The sequence below is a fragment of the Antrostomus carolinensis genome, unplaced genomic scaffold (assembly GCF_000700745.2).
Source record: "Antrostomus carolinensis isolate BGI_N321 unplaced genomic scaffold, ASM70074v2 scaffold13086, whole genome shotgun sequence".
Classification (NCBI taxonomy): Eukaryota; Metazoa; Chordata; class Aves; order Caprimulgiformes; family Caprimulgidae; genus Antrostomus; species Antrostomus carolinensis.
Genome location: NW_010321237.1, coordinates 118,936 through 144,747, shown reverse-complemented (window position 1 = coordinate 144,747; position 25,812 = coordinate 118,936). Strand labels below are relative to the sequence as shown.

The 25,812-nt window shown below is 35.3% G+C and overlaps 1 protein-coding gene across 1 annotated transcript in view; it reads left to right on the top strand.

Annotated features, from left to right (window-relative positions):
- Positions 1 to 25,812, top strand: part of GLT1D1 (glycosyltransferase 1 domain containing 1) — a 43,924-nt gene that overhangs the window by 3,141 nt on the left and 14,971 nt on the right. Inside the window, exons 3-8 of the mRNA XM_010169867.1 lie at positions 1,330 to 1,435; positions 5,017 to 5,068; positions 8,594 to 8,630; positions 9,079 to 9,135; positions 18,448 to 18,543; positions 19,614 to 19,663. Of these exons, the coding sequence (XP_010168169.1) occupies positions 1,330 to 1,435; positions 5,017 to 5,068; positions 8,594 to 8,630; positions 9,079 to 9,135; positions 18,448 to 18,543; positions 19,614 to 19,663 (398 nt within the window). The remainder of the gene's footprint in view (positions 1 to 1,329; positions 1,436 to 5,016; positions 5,069 to 8,593; positions 8,631 to 9,078; positions 9,136 to 18,447; positions 18,544 to 19,613; positions 19,664 to 25,812) is intronic.

Sequence of the window (25,812 nt, the reverse complement as noted above, 5' to 3'; positions counted from 1 at the left end):
TTGGCTTCATCTGTTACAGCTAACAGAAATCTGCAAAATCCACAAAATTGGTCACATTAATGACAGGTTTTGTACGCTGTCTTACTGGAGACTATTTCTTTGCAAAACTGCAGTCCCATTTGGAATGTAAAACTATGTTCTGCATGTAATAATTAGCCCCCATGAGTCTGTTATTTGTTAGCTTAATGTGGTGGAAAACTGACCACTTAATTGTTTTCAGTGCTGAAACAATCAACAGTAAACATTATTGTCTGCTATCTTGATTAGTTTAAGGGGAGAACATTACTGGTAACTTGTGAGTTAGTAAAAATAACCTGACTCCAAGAAAAGAAATACTATTAGAAAGGAATCTTACACTACTGTTGGCTTTGGTATTTTCATCTAAGTAGTCTTTGGCCTTGTCCGTGCAAGTCCAGCCATTGCAGGCATGGAAGTAGTACTCTACCCTGTTTGGTGGCTTTACCTTTACACAAATATTAATTTATTCTGATGCTATGTATCAAAAGTAGACTTTTACCAGAGTGCTGACACTACTGGGATATTTATGCTTTTGTTGATACTCTAAAATTTGAATGCTGATAAGGTCTTGTGCATAGACTGTCCCACAGCCAGCATGCCTTCTTCTGCTCTGACGTTCTGAGCACTGTAACACATCCTAAAACAACTTTCAGAACTTGGGTGATCACAGAACAACGAATTATAAACATAGATTCCTCTTTTGGGATGGAATCAGGCAAAACAATGGTTTTTTTGCAGGTTCACATGTACTGCCTTATTTAATTCGTTGACCTTTTCCGATGGTGTGGCTCCATCTATATTTTTTGTAGCAGTAAAATTGGCTTTGGCAGTCAATATGTAAAAAAAAAAAATAATCATGTCAGTAACCAGCTTTGCAGGATGGTCACCTGAAGCACTATATTGGAATATATTTGACTTGAGGGGTCAGTGAATGAGTGGCTGAGGCTAGATTCCTGGGACCAAACTTTGCAATACTGCATCTTATTAAAATGTGAATAACATTTAAAGTATGTATGCTGTTTGGTGGGCTGCCAAGTGTAGAAACTAATTGATTGATTTACTAAGCATGGAAAAGGCAAAATCTCATAGCTACACAACAGACTGACATGCTGTGAAAGTACATTGTTATTGTATGGGGTTTTTTCAGTGCCAAAACCATAAAAATTCAAGTTTCTCCAGGCTTCTTTTTCAAAGGCTTTTGTTTACATATGTGAGACAATATTATCAATATACTTTTCCACTCTTAAGATCCCCTTCTAGTCATTACCTTGACATGTTGGTCAACTTCTCGTTGTTATCATTGCTTTACAGGTAGCAGAATTCCTTTTGGAATCATCTTTGGTGGGACAGATGTAAATGAAGATACCAAATGTGAAGAGAAACATCGGGTAATGGGAGCAGTGCTAGAGGAAGCCAGGTAAAAGCAAGTGTGGAAAGTTCATGACAGGAAATTGCATTTTTGTAATGGCAGATCTTTTAGGAACTGTTCCATAAATGCTTGGAATCACTGGGAAATGTGTAGGCCAGCAGACAAAGGGTAGACTACTTGAAATGCCTATGATCTACATATTATTTTATGATTCAGTGATGGACGTACAAGAGTTTCTTCATAAAATATAGTCTGTTTTCAGTCTATTCATTTGATATTTCTTCTTTTACAATAGTTTTCAGTGCATTTGTCCATGTAAGAGCTGGCAGAGGTAGTGCTGAAACTTGGTCTCTTGGGCTGTGAATTTTCATGGTACCATACTGTGACTGGTGACTTGAGTGCTCTGAAGAGTCATCTCTCCAGAACTGAGCTTTGTATAAGTGAAAGGAGTCCCTGAGTGTACTAGGTGGGATAAAATTTAAGCATCTGGAACATCTGATAAAATTCAGTGGTACTGCTTGCATACTTTAGCAGAACTTTGATGTCTTGCTGAAGAGAGCTTGCTCGGGTTACTGTCTCTGTTTATCACAGCATTCTAGTTAAGACAGATAACTACAGTGGTTCAGGTACAGCAGTATGGATTTTGGTTCATGTTTGCAATGAGGAAATACATGCAGAATCTGCAGCAGGCTTATATCTTGTAGTTTTATCTTTGCTAATACACTCTATGTTCTAGCCATTATTAGCTAACTTAACACTGGCATAGATATGCTGTTCTGTCTATAGTGCCCTATTAAATGTTGTAGGTAAACAGATCTTAAAGACAGCACTTAATCACACTCATTGAAAAATCATTAGGGCATGTTCTTATGTCTTAGTGTGACTTGGAGTTGAAAAGCAATTTAAGGCCCCATTCAAGACAAAATTTATATACTTGTTTACTTTTGTTATCAGATAATCAGAAGTTATTCTTCAAACAGGTCTGAAGGAAGAGAAAAAATACATCTTATGTGTCAGTTAAATTTCAGCACTGGACAAAATGAAAGGCATATAAAAACAGAATCTCTGAGTGTGTCCATTTGATCCAGTTCTGTGTTCAAAATACGATTTGTCACAAATATAGCTAATATAGCTTATGCAAAAACTGTGCTTTACTGCATGTTTTTTATATGATATTAAGTTAGGAACTTGAAGTATAGTTTAATAGCCTGGATTTCCTATGATGTTTCAAAATATATTACTGCATCCTTATGCAGTTTGTAATATTTTCTATGCTACAGGAAAGGTAATTCAGTTTTCTATAAGTTATTCTGAATGAATCTCTTCTCCAGTATTATCACTAGTATTATTCATTGCATAGTTATTAAAAGAAACATTGATTTTTTTTTTTCCTTTATTGATTGCAGGGTTCTAAGCAGAAAGTACCATGAATTGTAGATTACTTGTCCAGTACAATATACCACCACATTCCATAAAACAAAGTATTGAGCACTGTCTAGCTTTATAATGAGTGTTTCATTTTTAATCAAATTCCTCTAAATGGTGGTTGTACTCCTCTAGGATGTTTTTTTCTATTGAACACTGTTTTGTAGACTTAGATGCAATGGTTTTTTCTGCTTGTTAATGTGATGTATTGAAAGTATAATTGCAAAAACTGGAAAGGGATCACGTCCAACTTGACAAAACAAGCATTTGCAAAAGCTTTAATAACCTTAAAGCTGTCAAGTTGTATATGTGAAATTCACTGTAGTACCATAAAGCAGATACAACAAAACAAATTTATGGGGAATAAGGTTTGTTTCAACAAATGGAAATAGGAGTTATAATTCAGCATTTATGCGATTTATAATGGATGATTATTATTTCATGTCCTCAAATTATTAACATCATGTCTCCAATGGAAAAGCACTATTCTGGTTGTGACTTAGTAACGTGCTTTACCTCTAACCATTGAGATGTTATAGGGTTGGCTCTGGACAGAAACATTACATTAATTCTATAAAAACAAACACTAAATCATAACTGTAATATGTGATAAGCTCTGTTTTATATTAAATATCTATAAAAGCAATTTAAAAAAAAGAAATTTTGCTGAGCAGACACATTATGTCTCATTTGAAGGAGGTGTTCAAACACTTCTATTCCACAGGACTGTTAGTCTCTAGAAATGGTCCCATTTGTGGTTCTAGTTAACACTGAATTTCCATTTAAGAACAGTCAAAGCATGTGTTTATATTTCTTCACAACTTAAAAGCTACATTAAAGCTCAACATGTTTGTAAGATCTTGTCTGAAAAGGCATTCTTTATTATAAACTCCGACTCCATAAAAACATCTCATATGACTTCTTGGTATTACGCCAAGTTCCCAGTAAGAGTAACTTGTTTATCTAGTATGGTTAGAAATCAGACTTCTGTGGCTGAAATCTCTCTGTAATGATACAGCCTCAAATGAAAACTGTTCCTATCAATGCTGCTTTTAAATGGTCTCTGACATAACTCCTCTGGTATGTGAAATGATAGTATTCTACATAAATTTCTTAAAGGCACGTGAATGTAAGCCCAGATGAGCCATTATAAACAGCTGTAAGGGAAAAAGGGGATGTAAACTTGGGAATAGAATTCTCTTCTCCCTCTCAGGTGAAAACCCTAGCCATTAGGTTATTCAAGTACACTTTTGTTTGCTTGTTATTACTTTGGCATTATGATTTATATACAGTACAGAGGAGGAGTAGATGATGTCCTTATACCATTCTACAGTTCATTCATTTAAACGCCCGTCTCATAACAAAGAAAAGTCTTCACCAGAGAACAGTCAAAATGTCCTTCTATCGGTATTATGTCTGGCTAGTAATGGTCTCTTTGCCTGAAATGATGGCTGTGGTAAGTCTCATTTCTGGACACCCAGTTCTTCCCTATTTATTATATAGGAATATCAGATGTCTAACTCAACACTGCAAATTTCATCTTCACTGCAGATGCCTAACATTCTGAGCTAAAGAGTTGAGTGTCCCAAGTCTGTGAGATTCAGAGTTGAAGCCCAGTCACTGGATCATCTTTCTTCTTTTTTAGTTTATTTAATTCTGATATTTTTTCTGAAGAATAGCATTTTGCTTTCTGAGATGTTTGTTTCTCATTAACAGCTTTGACTACTTAAGAAATAAGGAGAGAAGATTGGGGAGAGGTTTAAAAAATCCATCTACTCATTTGAATTAAACTCAGTTACAAATAGTGGGACCAAGTATTGTCAAATAACTATGGTATGAAACTAATTTGACTTAAGATCCCTTCTCACCTGGCTTTCTAGTTGTGAAGAGGGCTATTGCAACTTGCAGTGATGCAGAAACAGGAAATGCTAACTCAATACTGCAGCTGTATATATTAATACGTTGGGAAATCCTCACTTTAAGTCCCCAAGATCTCTAAGTTGTAAAGCCTGAGAGATACCATTTGTTTTACCAGTGTTTTCTGGTAAAACAAATAAAGCCAGCTTTCTGTCCTTCCATCTAAAATAACTTTTATAAACCTCTGCTCTTCATTCTTATAAAGATTTTTTTCTGAAGTGCTTTTTTGTTTGTATGTTTAAACACTTTAAGCAGATGATCCCATCTTTTTTTGTCCATTTAACTAGGTTTGCAGTGGCTTTCACAATGAAAATGAAGGAACTGGCAGCAGCAGAGTGGGTATGTTTACATTATGATGGTGATGCTTAGAGTATTATCAACTATGCATTCTCCTAAAATGTTTTCTAAATAATGCTAGAGAATTGCAATAATCTTCATATTCTCTATTCCTGTGTTCCCTTTCAGAGAAAACATTTCGTATTTATGTACTTTGACAGGTCAAATAGATCTGGCATTTAAAAGCTGTTTAGTATTTGAAAAGATTATAGAACTGTTTAGGAAGTGCTTCTCTGTAACATTTAAAACTAATCATTACTGTTGTTATTGAGTCTCTCCTGGTGCCATATGCATATATTGTTTCTTTTTGCATAATTTAATAAACTTTATGTTGCCAAAATTCCACTAAACAACTTTTACTTACAATATAGAATTTGGAAGAATAATTGAAAATACTTGTTTTGTCATCACTGGAATTCTTAAGGTGAACTGCAGAGCTAGAATTGAAGTTATGCTAAGCCCAGCACTATGTGATATACAGCCCTGTTGGCCAGGCCTTGAGGGATATGTAGCACATAAATAACACTTAACTTTCTTAAAACTCATCTCTTCTGAAAACAAAACTAAACACACTGTGGTGAATAATGCAAGCAGTAGAAACTAACTGCTTGGTATCTCCTCAGTTCTAATTTGCATCTTAATATGATCATTAATACACCCTTGCCTAAAAAAAATCACTTAGAGATGGAGCTTGCACAACAGATCAATTTCATATTCAATACTTTGTTTCAGCATTAATTGATTTTTTAAATCTATTTACATTAAAAGGATACATAAGCAGACATAGGAGCTGGTATTTACATTACAAATATAACTTAGTTTTAATAGTTACTACAATGTACTTCATGATGGGTAAACATGAAAGGGCACAGCTTCTGTCATAGGTCTTATGCAAGGAAAAGACAAAAGTGAGAGAGTATAGGAGGAGAAACAAACTTGAACTTTGAAATCCTTTTTTTGAAATCAGCACCTCAAATGTTTTTAAGTCCATAACTTTGATTGATTTTACCTGAACACCTTTGTGCTCCAGGCCTATAACACTCACTCAGTGTTTTGGAGAAGGTCTGTGGCAGGCAGGGAATTGGGGGCAAGTCTGTTAAGTCCTAAACTGAAACAGCACCTGCTGACCTGTGTCTTAAAACACTGAGGTTTTCAGGTTTTTTTCTAGATATATCTTCGTATAAAGGGTGTGAGCAAATGCCACACATTTACCCTCAGACAGTGAGGAATATGAATACATCTTCCCATACTTAGGTCACAGAATATTAACACTTTTTACATATTAACTCACACTAATGTGAACTGCATTATTCCTCTAACGCGTGCTTTATTAGTTAGACAGTCAATTAAGAATTTAAATTACGAACATGTAAGCAATTGCACTGTGCTCAAGGGCTGTATCTTCCAACAAATTCTTTCCTATTACATTGGATAAATTATCTTTAATTATGAAGTACATAGTACAGCATTTGTAACAATCTGTATTCCAAGTGAGTCTGAAATACTGTAAAAGGTCTTGTGCTTACGGTCAGTGTTTTACTGCAGTGGTGTAAAACTGGTGCCTAAGAATTACCTAAGTCAGTTTTATTAGCATTCAATTTCATTTTTCCATTTTCCTCAAGATCATTTAAAATAAAGAACAGAACAGAAAATTGATCTATAAAGTGTGAATACATCTGTATGGCCAGTTACACAGTACTCCTGCTATTTTCTTCTTGATGATCCAAGTCCTGGCAGGATTATATTTACTCACCGTAAGCCATTAAAGATGCAGCAGAGCATGAAACCAGATGTTTAACTTAAGCTTATTTTTGAAAGTTAGTGGTTTTAGAGAACTTAAAGCCTATCTTCACCCACCAGAGTTTGAGACAGCCCTGTGCAGTATGTCAGCTATGGAGGCAAGGCTGGATTATGTTGCTTTCTGCCCCATCTGCTTTTTTCCACCTTCTGTTTTGCTGCATCCATGTCCTAGTCCTGAATTTCAGCTGTCCCACTTGCCCTGCAAATTTAAATACTTAGAGTTGGCCTCCAGCTCCATTGTTTGCAAGGCTTTTTTTAGGATTGTAAGATCCAATATAATTTAAAATGCTACTTATTCATAGGTAAGAGAAGGACCATGAAATGTTGAGTAATAAAATGACCTATTAAGACGTATTTTCTTATGTTTACGTGCTTTGAACACAGAAGTTCATATAGTGTTTGAAAGGTAAAGTCCATAGAATAACCTTAGTCTTCCACTGTAGCGTAAAGAGTGTTATTTTTTCCCCCCACTTCATTAATGTGTGGATTTGCTGTTTGTTCATGTATTTTTAGTGACTTAGTTAATTCACTCTGGTTCTTAGAATCTGCCTCCTTCTCACCTGTGAACCCCTTGTTGACAACTGTTCACTTTTTTAATGACCTTTTTCACCGAAGAGGAGGCTAGATTTAGTCTCAAGATAGCAAGGACTGGTGCTCTAAAGAAGGTTGTTCATTTCTGGACGCTGCGATGCTTAATTAAGCAATAGCATTAGTGGAACCACTTGAAAAAAATATTTCAAACTGAAACATTCAAGGTAATATTGAGCAAATCTGTTGGAGACTACACCAGTTGAGTAATACCTTCTTTAGCTACTCTTTTACAGGGATTGCAACCAGTGCTTTTAAAACAACTAGGAATTGTCTGAACACAAAGCTTTGCACAAATACTTTGAGCTCAAAAGCTCTGCTTGCTTGCTGGGAAGTGTTGGTGCTGGTGTTTTGGTTTTGGGTTGGTTTTTTTTTTTTTGCAATGTGAAATGTATTCCACAAATTCATGATTGGAGTTATAGAAAGATGTTGAAATAAGAATTTATTTATTTAATTGCCTAAATTAAATAAGTAGCATAGTAGCACTTCAGGAGTAACTTGGAAATGTAATAGTTACCTCTTTTACTATATCTATTTTAAAATAATTTCTTACACAATTTTTATTTGGGAATATTCTGCAATAACTACTGCTGTCCAGTTTTCCTGTATAGACAAGTCTACATATATTTGACAGCAGTTTTTTAAAAGGTCAGAGGTAAGTGGGGTTTGCTTCATGCCTAATGTGTTTAGAAATTCTCTTATGGATAAGTGTAGACTGTGGTTTCAAAACCAGCTATCATTTTTCCTTCAAGACAGGATTTTTTGGGAACTAGGGCTGTTCTGTAGTTGAAAGTCATTCTGTTCTAGGAAAATATTTTCATTTTCTATGCAATAAGAAGGCTAATGATTATGAGAAGGGATACAGAGATAAACTAAAAAATATGTTTCTGCTAACTTGGTAATTGTGTTAATTGCAAAATAGATTGATACTGTAAATGTTCATAGTAAATGAAATTTAGATTGTTGACTATTGGTTTTTGGTGTTACTTAAATATTTCTTTCTCATGTCTGTTTTGATTTTTAGTAGTCAAAAGAAAATCACTCTGATGTGCATTTTGTTATTCTATTGGTTTTTTAAAGATTGAACGTATCTTTTTTGATGAGCTATGAAAGTTACTTTTCTTCTCCTTCTCTTTAAAGCCAGATGCTAGGAAGAAAATATATGTCCAAAGTCAAGGTGAGAATTTTTAAATATTGACTAAGGCTTTCAGTTTATTTGAATCTTGTGTTTATTATATGAATGTTTATATATCTACCTTCTTTGCCCCAGAAATATTTTGGTCAAATGGGTGTGGAGTTTGAAGTCCTGGCTCCACTGAAGTTGAGCTTTTTGCCATTGACTTTAATTGAGGCAATATTTCAGTCTAAGCCTAAATTTTCAATTCATTTGGTGCTTTTAAAAAAAGTTTTCCCAGATGCCTTACAGTAGGAATTTGAAAGATAAGGTAACAGTGAGCTTTCTTCAAAGTATACTGAAGTTCTAGGTCTAGCCTAGGAGTATACCCTCGGTCTGATTTTGCACAAGATGTTGAATACTGTTTTCTTAGAGCAAGACTTCAAGAACCATAGTTCAGCTATCCAGGGACAAGTCAAACATGTTGAGTTTCCCTTTTTTTTCAACACAGGAATTAAGACTACACCCAGTGAAACATTTGACTGGTATAGATTTCTACAAAATGCAGGTATAACTCACTTTTTTTCTATATTCACTTTATTTATTCTCAGTAGATCTCAATGATGAAAGAAATTTAGAATGTGAAGGTTATCTGATTATGTAATAAAATGGCTTAATAGTATGAAAAATGAGAAACTCTAATACTAGATGCAGTTAGAATATCAATCAGATCAGTCTTGCTAGTAAACTACCCAGACTGCCTCCAGATTGCTGGTCTGTCCAGGGCTGAACTGCACCAAAAGATAAAATGGTCATGAATATGGGTCAATGTCCCTCAGAAGGTAAGTTAGACCAAAGCACTGATACCTGTGCTTGCTGTGCTTTACAACTGCGTTGTAGAAACTGATGATGTCTTGCAGAAGAGCAGGTGAGGTGAAGAAGTGGTGAAGAAGGGAAATACATGTTGATGTTTTATTATTAGGTCTTGATCTAGAGCCTGTCTCTGTTTTCACCGAAGTAATGGCATGTAAGGCAGATGACCTAATTTAAAGTCACCTGATCTTGGCAATGCTTTAATTGCTACAGCTATCTTTCCCTGAAAGAAAAAATTGTAGGCATTTTACTGTAGTAAAAATATTTCAATATTATATTCATCAATCTGATCTCTGATAGTACAACTGTTCCCTCTGTTACAAATGAATCCTCACTAGGCAATTGCTTTATCACATCAGTAAATGTGTGCCATTATTCAAAACTGGTGTCCAATTTTAAATTGAGCATTGTGAGGTTATTTTGTTCTCACTAAATCACGGCACACAAGCACAGCACCACTAAGATTAATAATTTTCTGAAGTGAAATGATTTGTCACTTGGTAGCACAGCTGTAGTGCTGATTGGATCTCATGTCCCACCATTTTATGATTAAAAGAGCAGTCAACAGATTGAGGAGGGGGAAACTCCCCCTAAAGCACATTTCATCTAAAATATTAGACACAGTTTTTTGCCTAATGTGTACTAATGCAAAAGTGCAAAATAATTCATAATGTACACAAAAAGTAAACTAAAATGTGACTCAACATCTGTGCCTCTTAAATAATAACTTGAAAACTGGCATCAGATTATTCAGTATTGGTTTTTATGACTGTTTCATCTCATTTATTTTATCAATCTTGTCTCTATGTCCATCTCTGGTGGCAGCCTACATTTCCACTTCTTTTAATATTGCAAATGGAGGCAGGTTTTTTGGCTGTACCTTTGTGCTTACCACAGACTAATTAGGAGTTCTGACTGAATTGTTTTTCTGGGAAATTTGTAGTTTTAAAGTGTTTAAAATTCTACTAAACTTTGAGCAATCAGTACAAAACTATCAAAAATAGAAGGCAGTTTTTCTCAGAAGAATATGATTTTGATAGTGTAGGCTTGTACAATGAAGTGCACTTGAAAAGATCCCTAGCTCTTATGCAGATAAAGCTGTCCAATCTTGTTCATCTCATGGCATTTATAATTTTTTTTAAAAAGACTTTTTTCATGAAGTTCTATTTCCATATTTGAAAGAATTTAATTATTTTTTGGGGAAATATTTCTCCAGATAACTCTTGCCTGTATCTTTAGCAGTATCCTTGAACATTTGTCAAATTCGGGACTGAGTGTAAAGAAACAGCACATGCCCTAGAATGCAAATTATAATACATTTGAGACATCAGTGTTAAACATCCTTGGTGATCAGGCCATACATTGTCAAGTTATTCTTTGAAATGAAATAGGCTCTTCAGAATATTTCAAGACTTTTTTTCATAGAACAGACATCTTATGAATATTCTTTGTCCTTTTTTTTCAGTCATTGAAAAGCTTTAACGTTTGACTCATGTTAAATATAAAACCAGTACATAAATAGTCTTTTTAAATTAGTGTAATGGCTTGAAAATTAATTTAATGGTAGGTTTAAGTGAGTGGAAGAATGCATCAAATACATTTTACTGTGGGAGACTCCCCCCAGTCCCCAAAGGTGAATGGTACTAAACCAAAAGCTAAGGAATCCCAACATTTTGTACATTTAATCTGATAGTTTGAGTCACTAACATCAATAGCAATTGCCTAATACAAACTGAGGTAGTGCTGTGAAAGGTTTTTTATTGTTGTTATTATGGGTGCAATACAATCTCAGTACAAAATCATGGAATTAGTATTTTTTTCATGGTCTCAGCAGCAGACTTCAGTTGCAGAGGTGATGTGTAGTGTTCCTGTGCTAGCTCCTAGCTGCAGAATTTTCATTGGCTGGCTGTTAAAACATTTATGTGTGTTTCAGTGGCTAAATCTACAAAAAAAAGAGCTCTTAAATATAATTTGCATTCTGGTTACAGTCAGCTTCACAGAGCTTGTCTTATGTGGATGAGAGACTGTAAGCAACGGTAGGCAAACTAAAAAGCTGAACCAAGTGCAGATTTGAACACAGACTTCAAGAAGACATTGTTTTCAGTATATTTAGTAACTCAGAGTATTTAAGGAAGTATGTCTGTGTCAGTTATGAGGTCAGGCCAGATGATCAAAATGTTTTTCTCTGACCTTATAATACAGGAATGTATATACAGCATAGTCAGTTTTATTAGCAATTTTAGATGCCTATCTGTAGACTTGAGAGAGACAATGAAAGTTCGGGCTTTTGCTGTAAATTGATTGACAGAAAATGACATGACAGTCAAAGTAAATGCAAAAGCTGAGACTGATCTTCTCTAACAATTTAGCTCAAGGATGGATCATAGCCACTTAAGATCACAGACAGGCTTGATGTCATCATACCGTGATGAAAGGCTCCTTTTGATTTCAGTGGAATGTGACTGAAGCTTGGAAGTTGTATACCCTGATAAACACTTAGACATCATGTGATTAGAAGATGTAGATAACAAACAAAGGCTATACTAATGAACTGAGAAAGCTCATTTACCCAACAGATAAGACTAAAAACTGGTTTCCTGGAAGGTGACTTAAAACCATACAATCAGATGCTTATTGCACTATCAAATAAAATATGCAATATACTTTTGTAGTTTGATTTTTCTACTCTCAGATAATTTCTGCTTCATAGCACAGCTATTTTCAGAGCTTGAGAAGTTTACATAACCTGTCATGACACAGACAGGGTTTTACAGCAGCATTATATTTTTCTAAAGCCATGCTGGAAAAAAAGACCACAAAAGAAAAACTAAATACTAAAACTTTGTACAGATATATAACTGACCACAGAAATAATGATACGATAGCGACAGCAAACTGTGTTCCCTAACAGATATGAAAGCATAGAGCTTTTTTGTTGTCTGATCTGTTAGAAATTGTGAAAAACGGGAAAAAAAGGATTGCTGGAGAATTTTACAGTCTAATTTTTCTGGATTAGTAGCCTGCCCCTGGAAGTTAACAGGTTCATTTAACTCCTGTTGTCTTCACAAACATATCAGCAGCTCTAGCAACTATTCAACATTGAACGTGAATAGCAGTATAAACACTTTGGATATAGTTACTACCTCCACTTCCCCTTAATTTCTAAGAAACTAATTGGTTCATAAAATAAAAGCTCAACTTCATAAAACATGAATAAATGCTTGAGAACTGCAGGTGGTTAAGTATGTTGCTGAAATAAGACCTAATTGGGCTAATAATTGTTCTGTGTCATCAGTGACTTCCATTAAAGAAACTTCAGTGCCAGTATAAAGTAAGACAGCATGTTGAAGTTGTACTGCAGTAGGACTTGGCTGGTCTGAGCAACTTGTTTTTAGTAGCTGACTTATGAAAGAGCCACAAAATCAAACCCTCAGTGCCAAAAGACTAAAAGAGCTAATGCATTTTTGCTGTGTGTAGGGAGATGACCATAAAGAATAACTACAGATTGAAAGATTTAGAGTATTAAACACACATGCCAGAGTTGGAGAAATTTATCTAGGTTTCAAACTCAAGAGAATAAAATAACCATCTTAGAGTCTGAAATCTCAGCACTAAACCTATGTATTTCCTTTTCTAGGAGATCAGGTAATACTTTCAGATGCATAAGAGATGGATAGATGAACAATTATAGAGGAGTAAATTTTTTTCTGTGGTTCACAGTAAACAGAAAGGAAAATGAGAAAGGTTATTCACCCTCCCCATCTTGTCATAGCTTAGATTTTGTTTCTGAAAAAAACAAAAATGGATGACCAAGTCCAAATAATATGGACTTGCTATTATTCTCTAAAGGTCCATAGAATACAACAGTGAACATGAAATCAGGGTTTGGAAAATTGATCTTAAAATCTTTGATCGTCCTTGAGCTAATATTAATAAGAAATGTTTTGACTGCAGACTGTTTTTTTATGCTGCAGGGTAATCTTTGTATCCTAAATTATAACCTGAAAGTCCAATATTGATATGCTTTATAAAATATACTTAACCTCTAGTGCAAACTGGATTTTAAGCTGTAAAGGAATTAACACATTTTAAGAACTTTAGCTTTGTGAGGTTGTTGGTTAAGGTCCAAAATAATAACCTTGAATTAAAAATCACATTGTTCCTTTTGTATTTTTCTTCTCTCTAGAGATTTTGAAAACATGCTACAAAAACACAGTAAAGACTTTTAAATAAGAAAAAATATTTTTATTTTCTTTATTTGAGCAAGTCGTGAGAAAATTGCTCACTTAAGATGTTCTCAAACTGCTGCTTTACCTCTCAACAAGCTAATGTTTGCTATTACTCATTCACTTAGAGGTCTGCAGCTTTTTAGTAAGATTAAAGATTTGCAGTAATACATTTATTTTTGCTGAACATCTATGATTACTACATTGAAAGTACCTAGAGGGATGGAGTTAAATGAATCTGATCTTTCAAGATCTGTTTAGGTAACACTTCTACTTATTCTCGCCTTTCTTAGAAAAACAATGTCCTTACTCATGCTTCAGAAATTATTTAGGCTTTTGTGTTAGCTGTCTGTGTTCATGTTTTGCTATCCTGGCATCTTAGTATAGATTTTTATAAAGGCTGAAGTGTAAATATCACAGTGTGTCATAATGGTTAAATAGTTGATGTGGCAGTTACACAGTTTCAGATATGGAACAAACTAGAAGCCAATTAAATCTTAAATAATAAACTGCTTATTTCCAGTGTTGCAGTTTTAAACTATTTTCCACTTTTAATATGCTCCATTCTCTCATTTTGGGTTGCAACTGAAGACTTCAAAACAGTTTACCAAAAGTTAAACCCAGTGCCATTGCTTCATGTCAAGTATTTATTAAACCTGCATGCAGATAAATGGGTAAGTCTAGATGGATAAGTCTAGATTTGAGAAACTTTCTCTAGACCATGCCATGACTCAGAATCATAGCCAGCAGGAGAACATGAATCCTGAGTATTAATCACATTTCATCTATTAGCCAATATATTTTGTGCCAGGTTCCAATGCTATCAACAAATGTACTGGCACAGCAGCTGGATACCCTTGTGATCATGCAATTCCTCTCTGAAATTTTAAGTGCCAGTGCTACATTGCTGTGTTTCAATTTTGGGCAGCATAATACCACCTCTGCTCCATCATGAAAAAGGAGTTACGTGACTGTGGGAGTTCCATGTCAGTCTTAATCTGCCACTGTGTCTGACTGATTTTAGCTCACCTGCAGTTCATTTGTTACTGTCCCCATGGTCCCGTGTGGCATATTAGGACAGCATACTGTCAAGCTGATGATAGGAATGAGTTTTTATAATCCTATCAATCACTGTTCTTGTTTTGACCTCTCATATCTTGTTAAACAGGTGACCTGCTAAGCAAGCTCAAGACTGGCTGTGGCCAACATGCAGCTGGTTTTTATAGATAAAGCCAATGTAACAAATCAAACTACAGCAACAGACAAACACTGACAACACATGTTTAAAGGAGAATCTCTTCCTGACATTAAAGAATTATTTTTGACACTGAAGGAGATGTTGATTACAGTGGCAAGACTTGAATTTAGCGGATAGTGATTCTGAAGGATGACTGAAAAACATGTACCAGACAGTCTTTTTTTTCTTTTTATTGCCAGTGATTATGTACAAATCTTTCCATTTTGGTGGGGTTTTTTGTTGTTTTTTTTTTTTGCAAAGCAAATAGAAGGATGCATCAGCTAAGAGATAATGAAGCACAGTGTGCTGTTTAAAATCTTTGGGTTTGTAACACTAACAGACATAGGGAGAAAGACACAAGCATTTTTTTCTTATTTGGGTGTCTGCATGTCATTCAAGCAAGATAGTGACACAGTGAATAAAAGAGCAAATAAGTTGATTGTGCCATATTGATGTATTTCCATTTCAGAACTGAATCACACGAGACGGTTGTACCTTATCACAGATTAAGTAGCCTATCTGGGAAAGGCAGAATAATAGCAAAGATTCACATACTGAAAGTCTTGTTTAAGCTCAAGGAAAAAAGAAAAATATCTTATTTCAAATACCAGTTTTCACCCAGCTAATGGCTATAGCCGGTAAAGGCAGTTATTACAGTTTTTCTCTTAATATGGTCCCCTTTTCAGTGTTCTTGTGAGGACAAATCATACTAAAATGATTGCTTTCTTGTACAAATGGCTATATCTTTTTTTTTTCCCCAGCAGGGGTGATAGCAAGGCTGGAGAAAGCAACAGGTGGGAGAATACTGATGCACACATCATCTTAATGTGTGAATTTAACCATTTTCAGTGAATGAGCAGAAAGCTAACAAGATACACAAGCGCTGCTGAAGTTTGATGTTAAGTAGACAGAGAATGAGTAAACTCCCAGGACTAAGCAGTGGCAGTGATCTTCTCAGGAAAGGTCTTTATATGCCTCTTAAGTGGATTGAATTGGGAAAGTCTGCCTGTAAAAATGAATTAGGTGATGACTAAGATCTACAGCATAAAATAAAATTACAACTGATTCTCATTTCACTAAATTGAATGGTAGAGGCAAATCCTTTTTTGACTAGACCTTCTATGGCAGTTTTTAGAAATGCCATGTAGGATCCAGTCTGTAGCCAGTATACCAAATATCTGCTATTTCAGAGAAAAGTGCATAAAATTTCATGACAGATAAGTAGGGCTTTGTAAAGTTGCATGAAGAGGATAGTCTTCAGTGAGAGTTCAAGGTTGTGTATGTCTTTTCAAAATAATGAAGGTCAAATAAGTGTGTTATTTTCATTAATAAATAGTATTTTAGGTAATTTCACTAGTGAAATAATGAATTGGTCTATTAGGGCTTTTCATTGTCAAAGCACTTTAAACCCTTATCTAATAAAATGAAAAGACTGAAAGCTATAAGATAGAAACAAAATGATGTTAAGAGATAAAAAGAAGCAGCTATTTCAAGCATAGTTAATGTTGATTAGGGTACTGTCACATCAAGAGTGCAATACTTCTAGAGTCTCTACATGAGAACAGGAAGACCTGGTTTCTCACTACTGTCTGACTGAGCTTTCAGCGCTGACTTTAAGTTTGTTCCAAAATAACCAGAGCTGAACATCAATAGGTGGGAGTTCATAATTTAAAATTAATATTTGTGCCATATGGATAGTTAAAATGCAATCTGAATTTTGCTGACACTTTCTAGTAATTTGTTTTGTGTGAGTTTATGTCATGAATTGAAAACACGGCTGCATGTCTTAAAACCAAACAGTATTAATGGCCCATTGCACAGAAGAATGGCTTTTTCAATCCAAATGCTTGGGTACTATAAATTACAAATTATTTCTTGGTCCAATAACCAGTAAAATATTGCTTACTGTGTCTGCTGCAGCCACTCTTGACAACTCAAGCTGTTTATGTTAAATGAAACAGATTCAATAATGAACCTTGTGACAGGGAGCATTTAAAAGTCCCTGAACTGGATTTTAATTTTAAAGGCAATAGCACTTGAGTATGTTGTGAATCACTACTTTTTTGATTCTCCCCCTCCCACAAAATAGAGGTTTGATGCAGAGCTCATGTTAATCCAGGTCTTTGACATGCGAGGAGATATTCCTGGCATATTTCTTCCAGGGCCTGGAGCAGCCCCTGCAGTTAAGTTATACAACACTGTGAGGAAATGTAAGCTGGTACCAAATTTGAGTGATCTTAAAGTACAAATTGCAGCAATTCAGTGATGCTGTATAAGCAGCTGAGTTGTTCCTGCAACTGGTGGAGAGTGGAAGGGAAAGGGAGGAGGAGGCCTCAGAGAAGGGAGCTCTGCAGTGTTCAGCATCAGCAGACCACTGTGCCACCACAACCCTCCTGCTGCCTTCCTCTGTTAATCACAAATCCCACAGACAGTCAGTGTGACCATGCAGCATAGCCCTCCTGGTAGCTATGTGACACAGCCCCGTGTGGGACCCAGGCATGAACGTCCCTCAGCAACCTGCTGCTGAAGAACAGCAACTTGATGCTTCTCATGGAACTGCCTAGTGTCAGATAATACGTGTCATCCATCCTTGCCATGAACTCAATTAGTAGGTGAACTGAAGGACAGCAAACTGATTTGTTCAGTACAGTAAATCAAGTATGAACATTTCCAGCCCTCTAGTGTGTATTAAATTATGTTGTTGTTATGTGTGTTCATTCAGCAATTTGTGAATTATGTTGTTTTATCATAAACACATTTTACCAAAGTTCATCACATAGTGACCCTTCTCCAGAAGTCTGTTCTGAATTAACTGTGCTGTCACAGAGCCAATGGCAACTGCAGTATCATACATCAGCTCTTCTCTTTCTAATATAGCCTACAAAATTATTTTTTATGGATTGTTGCTGTGTATTTGCAAGAGAGATTTTCAGTGTTAAAAACTCCCATGTTGAGATTTTTTTCCCCAAATTATTTTACTTTTATGTTTCTTAGCAGTAAGGTTAAAATAAATGCTTTGCAATAATTTAGCTTCTAGTTCACTATTCTGTAGCAGTGCTGGCATATTAGGGATAGGTAACTATGGCACATTTACCTGGTCTTTTATAACAAAAAGTGTCATATCAAGAGCTCTAATCCCTATAGCCATTGAAATAGGTGTTGAGTTATTATATGGATGCAAATTTATTCTTCTTATGGGTAGAAATATTGAGAAACACACTGATTTGTATATTTGCCAAGTCAGTCAAAGCTGGGTTCTGGTGTTCAAGAATACCAGCCACTGGATTTTGCTCCAAAATCCTGCACATTCACCGTCTCTGGAAATAAACTCCTGTGCCCTATAAAATGATGTTCATGATTAAGTTCTCCCCTGAGTTGATTTGAGGACTGATATGAGAGCGAGAAGCAGAGGGAACAATAAATGAGAATTTTTCAGAATCCACACTATTACTGCTTTTACCACTGTTATGTGCTCATTCATGAAACAATTTGGAGTGTTCAGCTTTTTTACCTGCATTCAGACCTTTAAAATTATTTGTTACAGACATTCCTACAGATACAGGCAGTTTACATTTGTTTCTTTTGATATGCGGACTTCGAAGAGTCAAAGACCCTCTGTATTTGGTAGATGTATTTTCAGGTAGGTACCTGCTATTTGAATACCCTTGCTTTGTCCCTGGATTCAGATGTATTTCTTTTAATGTTTAGAAGTTTGGCATAAGCTGTTTTATCCATTGCAGAAAACTTCATAATATATTTGCATTTTAAAAAAGAAATGCTCATGTAACCGTTGATCTGTTCAACCCATTATTTCTGTACTGCATCTTTTCCAGCCTGCTGGGAATAACAGAGCATTAAAATCAAAGCAATAGTTGATGATGTTACTTGCTGGGAAAACTGTTTTGCTGTTACATACAATATTAATAGAAGACAAAAGAAGAGTTCACCTACTTCAAAATAACTTTTTAATCTTACTATCTTGTGACTGTTATGCTGATTTGCATGTGTGCTAATTAATATCATAGAAGTTACAAGCAAATTTTACCACCCATTATTATGGCTTAACACAGTAAACTAGGCTGAAGTTTTCTCATAGTCACATAAGTTCCTGTGTTTTACCAGGTTCTGTTTATGTCTTAAAAGGTTCAGGTATTCCAAGTTGGAAATTTAGTCTCCAGCTTATTTTTGTAAGCCTTTACTACCTTGTGATGCTTAGTAATGAATGTAGTTTATTGAAGTCAAGTAGCTGTTTTTGTTCTATTCTGGTATTGAAAAAGCAGATTTCTCTTGTGTATATAACTGAGTATTAATTGTAATGGTTGCAGTTGCTTCCACATGTTCCTTTACATAGGAAAAAATTAAAATCATTTTGTCTTAGTGGCCAGAGTCACTGCATTATATAGAGCATTGTTCTCTTGAGATGATTCAAAATTAATATCTGAGCTTAGTTAAATAACCCTTGAATCACAGGAGATTGCATGAAGAAGAAATGCTAAATACTAACTTTCAGATATGCTAATAATTTGAATTCTGAGGAGTAATGTGAGGGCTGAATGAGAAATCTGGTACACATTCAGTCTTTTAAGTAGTAATACAATATTTATCTAGTTCTTCTTTATTCATACAGCTATTTGCATTTATTTCAGAGAAATAATTAAATTAAAAATAATATTTTTTATTAATAAAAAAGATGTCCCTCTTCTGTTTCAGATTGGCACAGAGACAATCCCAGTGTCCATCTGGGCATAATTGGACCTGCAGTAAGTTGTAATTTTTATTTTATTTTTATGTTTTGCATCTGAGATATTGCAGTAATTCTTTCCGAACTGAACCTAAGTCAGAGGACTTCTAACTGTTACAGAGATAAGAAGGTACAAACCTAGTAGTTGTAAAGGCTGTTCACAACAGGTCTAAACTGGGGAAGCAGAAGCAATTCCAGTGCTTGGACTTCCAAAGTTCAGCTAAAAGGCCTCCTCCCTCAGCACTGCAAAAGGGAAAGCAGCTAGGAGAGTTTTTCTAAGGGGATATGCACTGAGGTAGCCCAACTCTATTTAGTTAGATTTTATTAATGCAAACCTTTATCAATAGCACTAAAATAGTTTATAGCAGCTGTAGATTGATTTTACATGTACTGATTTTTTTTATTTAGAAGGCTTGGGCTAGTTTTATAAAGGGCATTTACAGCTGGATTACTATAATTTTATGTCTAGCTCAAGCACGTGATTGATAATGCTATTAATCTATTATGGTCTCTTAGAACAAAACATTTAGTGTTTCCTTTGAGTTCAGAGACAACTTCTGAAGATAAAAAGTATCAAAATATTGGGATTCTAATATTGGCTTCTGGTTTTATACCTGTGGGATAGTACAAAATTTTTTAGAAAATCAGAAAGCACTACAAATCTGAACTCTTGCAAGTAAAAGAAATGCCTATTTCAATATGAATAATTTATAAATGAGCCTATCAAATATTTTGAAAAGAAAGTTACCATCTAGAAGAACTTTTTTAGCAAGTATTGTTAATGAGGATTTTTAATACTGTGGAGGTGATACCAGATGCTCATTATCCCTCTTCTTACATCTTTTGCTCACGTGGAGGATTGTGTCTTTGTTCCATTCCATTTAGATTTTGATGCCATTTCTGGTAGTCTCAATTCGTACACAATTAACAGTTGTCAGCAGGTGCAAAATGATGTTAGGTTTCTGTCTGACACCAGACAGCAAGGACAGAGCTTGAGCTGGCAAATAAAATAGGTGAAGTCTGTTTCACATTTAGAATCTGCTCTAAAGCCTGGGATACAGATATCTGAGAGAGTAGGTGAGGTTAAATAAAATAAATAAAATCAGAAACTAAGTTGTTCTTATATGTCCACATCTCAGATTAAGCTTAGAGTTGATATTATTCTTTCCAAAAGAATTGTATGTATTTTAGTAAAAATGCTGGCCAATACTGAGATTTCATTTTTTCCCCCTAAGTCATAAAGATGCTGTTTAACAAATTTGAAAGTTACAACTTCTAATTCTCACTTTTCACAACAGAATCAATGAGTTAAATGTCAGCTCTTCTGTGATTGCTAACTCTCTTTAGTTAAAATGTGCAGTTGGGTTGCTGTCTCAAAATGTTGTCATGAGTTTCTCAGCAACAGTTTGCTTTTCATGGAGCACCAGCTCCTGAAAGAGTTTAAAATCAAAACTATCACAGTCATTATTTTGAAATAATCTTCTTCAAGTTGTGGAGAAAGGTTTGAAAATGGGGGCTTAAGAAGCATGAAGATAAACAAGAAAAACTGTTGAACCCTTCCAATTCCACCCCATCATTTTTAAATCAAGTAGCATGATTTTTCAGGAAGTAACAAGATTGAACTTCCCTGAAGCATGCACTACTTTAGCCAAGTCTGAGTCTGTTCTGAATGCTTAAAAGGGAGTAAAGGGTTGCACAAATTTTCTACCAGACCTTTCTTTTCTAATGGTCTCTTAAAACTTGGTGTTTATCTACCATTGTTTTCCAGTTATTTCCACTTTGAGATCTTTCTGATTTCACCTGCAGAAACTGAGGCCTTTAGAAAGGAACCATCCATGAACATATAAATGTTTTTTGTTATTTCTGTTAAGCACAGTGCTGAAAAAGTGCAAAACTACAAAATGCATGGTTATTTTCAGAACCATGAGAGAAACCTGAATATTTCCCAAATCTCAGTCTAACCAATACACTACCTGAATATCTGCTAGCACAGTATTTGCTGTGGCCCAGATCCTTAACAGCAGGGACCACACTCTAAATTGATGAGGGAAAGGGGAAAAAATGCCTCTGAGCCACCAAAGTGCTTCTCCTAATTCTGTGCAAAATGAGGTTCATTCCCACACCTTCCCATGGCCCTGCACAGGGACCAGCTGGAGCTGCAGGGACACTGTCCCGCTTCTGCTTCTAGATTGTTGCTTATGTCAAGGGAAAATACTTTATGCTAAACTAGGAAAATTTACTGCAGGACTTTTAAGAAAGAAATTAGTCATGCTACACGTATATCCATAGCAGCAGAAGTCTTGAAAAGGCAGCCCATAGCTTTAATTTCACCAGCTGAAAAGGTCTAAGTAGGCAGCAGAGTCATATGAAACAAACTCTTGTGATGCTAAAAGGGCACTAGAAGTTTCAGTGTTTCATCTGGGTAATGTGTTTGCGTCCCTCTGTAAGTCTGATCTCTGATTCATCTTCATGTGAGCCTGAAAACTTGCAGGCAGTCTGTTTTATAAGAAAATAAATAAATTCTGAATGGGCAAATAAGTACTATTTTTCTATTTTTGCATTCAGTTTTGTTCTTTGTAAATTTGGGGACATAGAATTTTATTTTTAAATGTTGTTTTTACATTTTTATTTCTTCTGCATTTTTTTCCACACTAATACACAAATTTATTTGGAAGTGAACTGATGTGGAAGGCAAATCTAGAGTAGGTGTAATGAAGCTCTGCTTTAGTATCAAAAGATGCACTTGCTGCCTCCAGTGAGGATTTTAAACATTTTAGTCAGCTTTTAAATTTGCTTCACTTTTTCGTAAGATAACGTCTTTACAGTAAGCTACCAGAAATAACCCTGTGGCATTGCATAGGCAGGATCAAGGACTGAACCTCCTTAAAACATTTTCCAACATATTTTTTCCCATAGACCTAAAATATTGCTAAAGCATGAAAATAAATCTCAGTTCTATTGCTATTTGGCTCTACTTTTCTAATTTGTGTTACTTCTCAAACCACAAGAAAAATCAGTGCTGGTATCTGTGAAGCAAGTGATGTTTACTGTGACTATTTTAAAAAAGGACATTAAGATTATATTAATTGAGAATATAAAGAACAAAAGGCCCACACACTGGTTTCTGCTTTTCTTCCAGAAGATTATAACCTTTTCTTTACATTTTCTATCCATGAGTGTCTCAAACAGTGCAATCTAAGTAACGCATCAGGATCAGGTCCTGGATAATGTAAAGTTTTTATCTCCTCTTACAGTTTTCATTTTATTAATTTCTATAATGAAATTTAAAACAATAGCTAATTTTCAGCAGCTCTATATTTCAATAAAAGCTTATAAAACTTTTTAAAAGTTAAGGACATAAAACTTGTGTCCAGCTGTTGAGTAACCTCTTGAAGCCCATTTGTACTCTCTGTGTAATTCTTAACCATTCTTGTAGACAGTACAGAATATTGCTGTGTTTGTCACGCTACTGGTTTTCATTGACAGCTATTCTTCATCTGTCCCACTTCTTCCCATGCCCTTCTACTCTGTCAGTTTCATTTGAATATCTGCCTTCACAGATGGAGGGACCTTTCGGGTCGTGTAGCCCATCTCTTTATAATGGATGGCTGTTACCTACTGTATATTTTCTGGGCTAGTTCTAAAATGAAGCAGCTGTTGACACAACTAAGCTAAGCAACTAGAGGAGGCCTAATAACCTGCTCCAGAATATCCTAGAGCATGATAATTAGGAAAATCAGATAGGAGACAAAGGTCCAATTTCAAATTATTTAGCCTGCTGAGGAATATGAAATTCTGCCAGTAAGTGTCCTACTCACCAAGATTTATTTTAAAAGGTAAGAGCTACTGCTACCATTAAGCTGACATCTCTTATAACCCTTTGTTTCCTTGTTCTTGTTCTTCAAGAAGAACTCCTTGAAAAGGAAACTTTTGTTAGAAATGTTGACATGAACTGTTCTAATATTTATTTAAAAGGTTCAATATTTTTTAAGACCTGAAGTTTTGTTAATTTAAATCCTAGTTGCTAAATTATTTCAGCTGAATTAAAACTATATTTTTTACAAGTTGTTAATTGTCCTGAAATGCAGTAATAGAGCTCAGGTAAAGCCAGAAGACATTGAATTTCCTTAAGCATTTAGTATACGAATAACATGATGTAGGATGGCTGAGTTTAGTACATTTGCAAGGATCTTGCATTTCTGGTGCATTTGCTGCAGGCAGATTGTGTTGCATTGCAGACAACAGTTGTGTTTTCAGCTGCAGTGGAAGCTCAGTCTTGCTGAGCCTATTCAACAATCGATCAGATAAAAATTGTAATGCAGGGTCACCTGCTGCTGTGACTGAATCTGATTCCTTTCCCAGAGCTGCTGTCAAACCCTCAGAAACCCGAGCAACTGAGCAAATTCTTCCTATCCATATTGAATATGCTTGCAAATACAGCTTTTCTCTCTTTAGTATTCTGGGTGATATTCTGATGGAACTTTAAATGTATTAAGACCTGTTTTTCCATACAGGGCCCTAGAGGGCCACAGTGGTCCCAGCATTATAATGAAGTTGTTTCTGGATCATTGCTTTTGTCTGAGTTAATTTTTATATGACAGTAATTTAATATAGCGTGTTTATAGAAGATTTCCTAGTTTTTGATCATGGTAGGCCCTGTGCTTAACAGGCACCTTCCTCTTTGTGCAATGTTTACCTGTAACTTTCTACTCTGTCAAATATGTCTTGGATATTTCTTTGCCTGTCAGCAGAGAGACCTCCTGAATAGCATATCTGGTCTTCTTAGGTGGGGGTTCTTACTATGTGCTCATTCCCCTTTCCATGTGTCATCTTATGTCATCTGTTCTGATAGAAACTGTTCATACAACGCAAGCTGCCTTCCTCTGATCTCTGCTAAATTGATGAAATGTGCAGCTCTCTGAAGGCTCTTCCTCTGGGTGGATGATTTTTTTAACAAAAGATGATAGGTAACTGATGATCATATTTGCCTGCTACATTGATAGGTAACGAAATAAAATGTGGCAAAAACCACTCTACCTGTAGAACTGGATCATGGAGACATTTGTGGTGGAAGTAACATACTTTTCAGTAGCTTTTTCTGAGCCTGTGCTGAGTTCCTAGGCATCCTGCCATAGTCACTTGGCTTTGGAAGCATTCACATCTTTTTAAGTGCATTTCCAACTTACTGAAACAGCTTATGTTGTATCTAATTTCTGTTATATTGAGCCTGTGGTTAGATAACTGTGCCCCCTCAAGTTCCTAAATGTAGCTCAGGGGGATCACTTCTCTAAGTCATTGCTACACCCATCCTGAAAGTAATATTTTAACTGAATTCTCATATTCAGGCCAGGCTTCTTGGAATATCTACCAATAGGAGAATACAGCTTAAAAGATTGTTCTATTTATGAGGCAGATGGCAATTTCTTGGCTTCCACAGAAGTAGATGGGATAGAAATTAATACCTTACAAATTTTATGAGTCACAGACTATAGTTTTTCTCATCCTTCTAAAGGTAGAAGAGCAAAAGACCATATCCCACTGCTCATTAAATCACTTGCAAGTACTCCACTGATTTTAATGGAAACAGAGTATAGTTCCTCATGAGAGGAAGTCTGCATCAAAATAGTACTTTGGGGAAAACGCTGAAAATATATTTATATAGAAATAGCAATTGTGAATTTCAGTATGAAATATCCAAGGAACCTGCGTCATGACATGGTGTATGGATTTGTATCATACTCTGTCACCAGGATCAGGTAGTGCTCAGGAAAGGGCACCTGATTTTCCCCCCAGCTGTTACCAAAAATACTTTCTTAAGCAGTTATGTGAGCCTTTTATTTCTTGCATTCAGTAGGAATTCATTCCTTAGTGCAAGAGTGATTCAGTAGAATCTTTTCATCTATGAAGCCCTGTTTTAATGAAATAATTAATCTTGTGTTCAATGTACACAATCATAGTTATAAAATAAATTTTTACTTTTTTCCAAAAGTTTTCTAAAATGTTTTTTTAGTGTTCTCTCTCTCATAATGTGAAAAAAAAACCAAACCAAAATATTAATGTGCATTAAAAAATAAGCCATGTTGTTCCTAGTACTTACAACTGCTTCATGCTGTGCAAGCTATCAGAAATTAATCTAATATGGTCAGTCTGCCTTAATAAAAAGTGTCT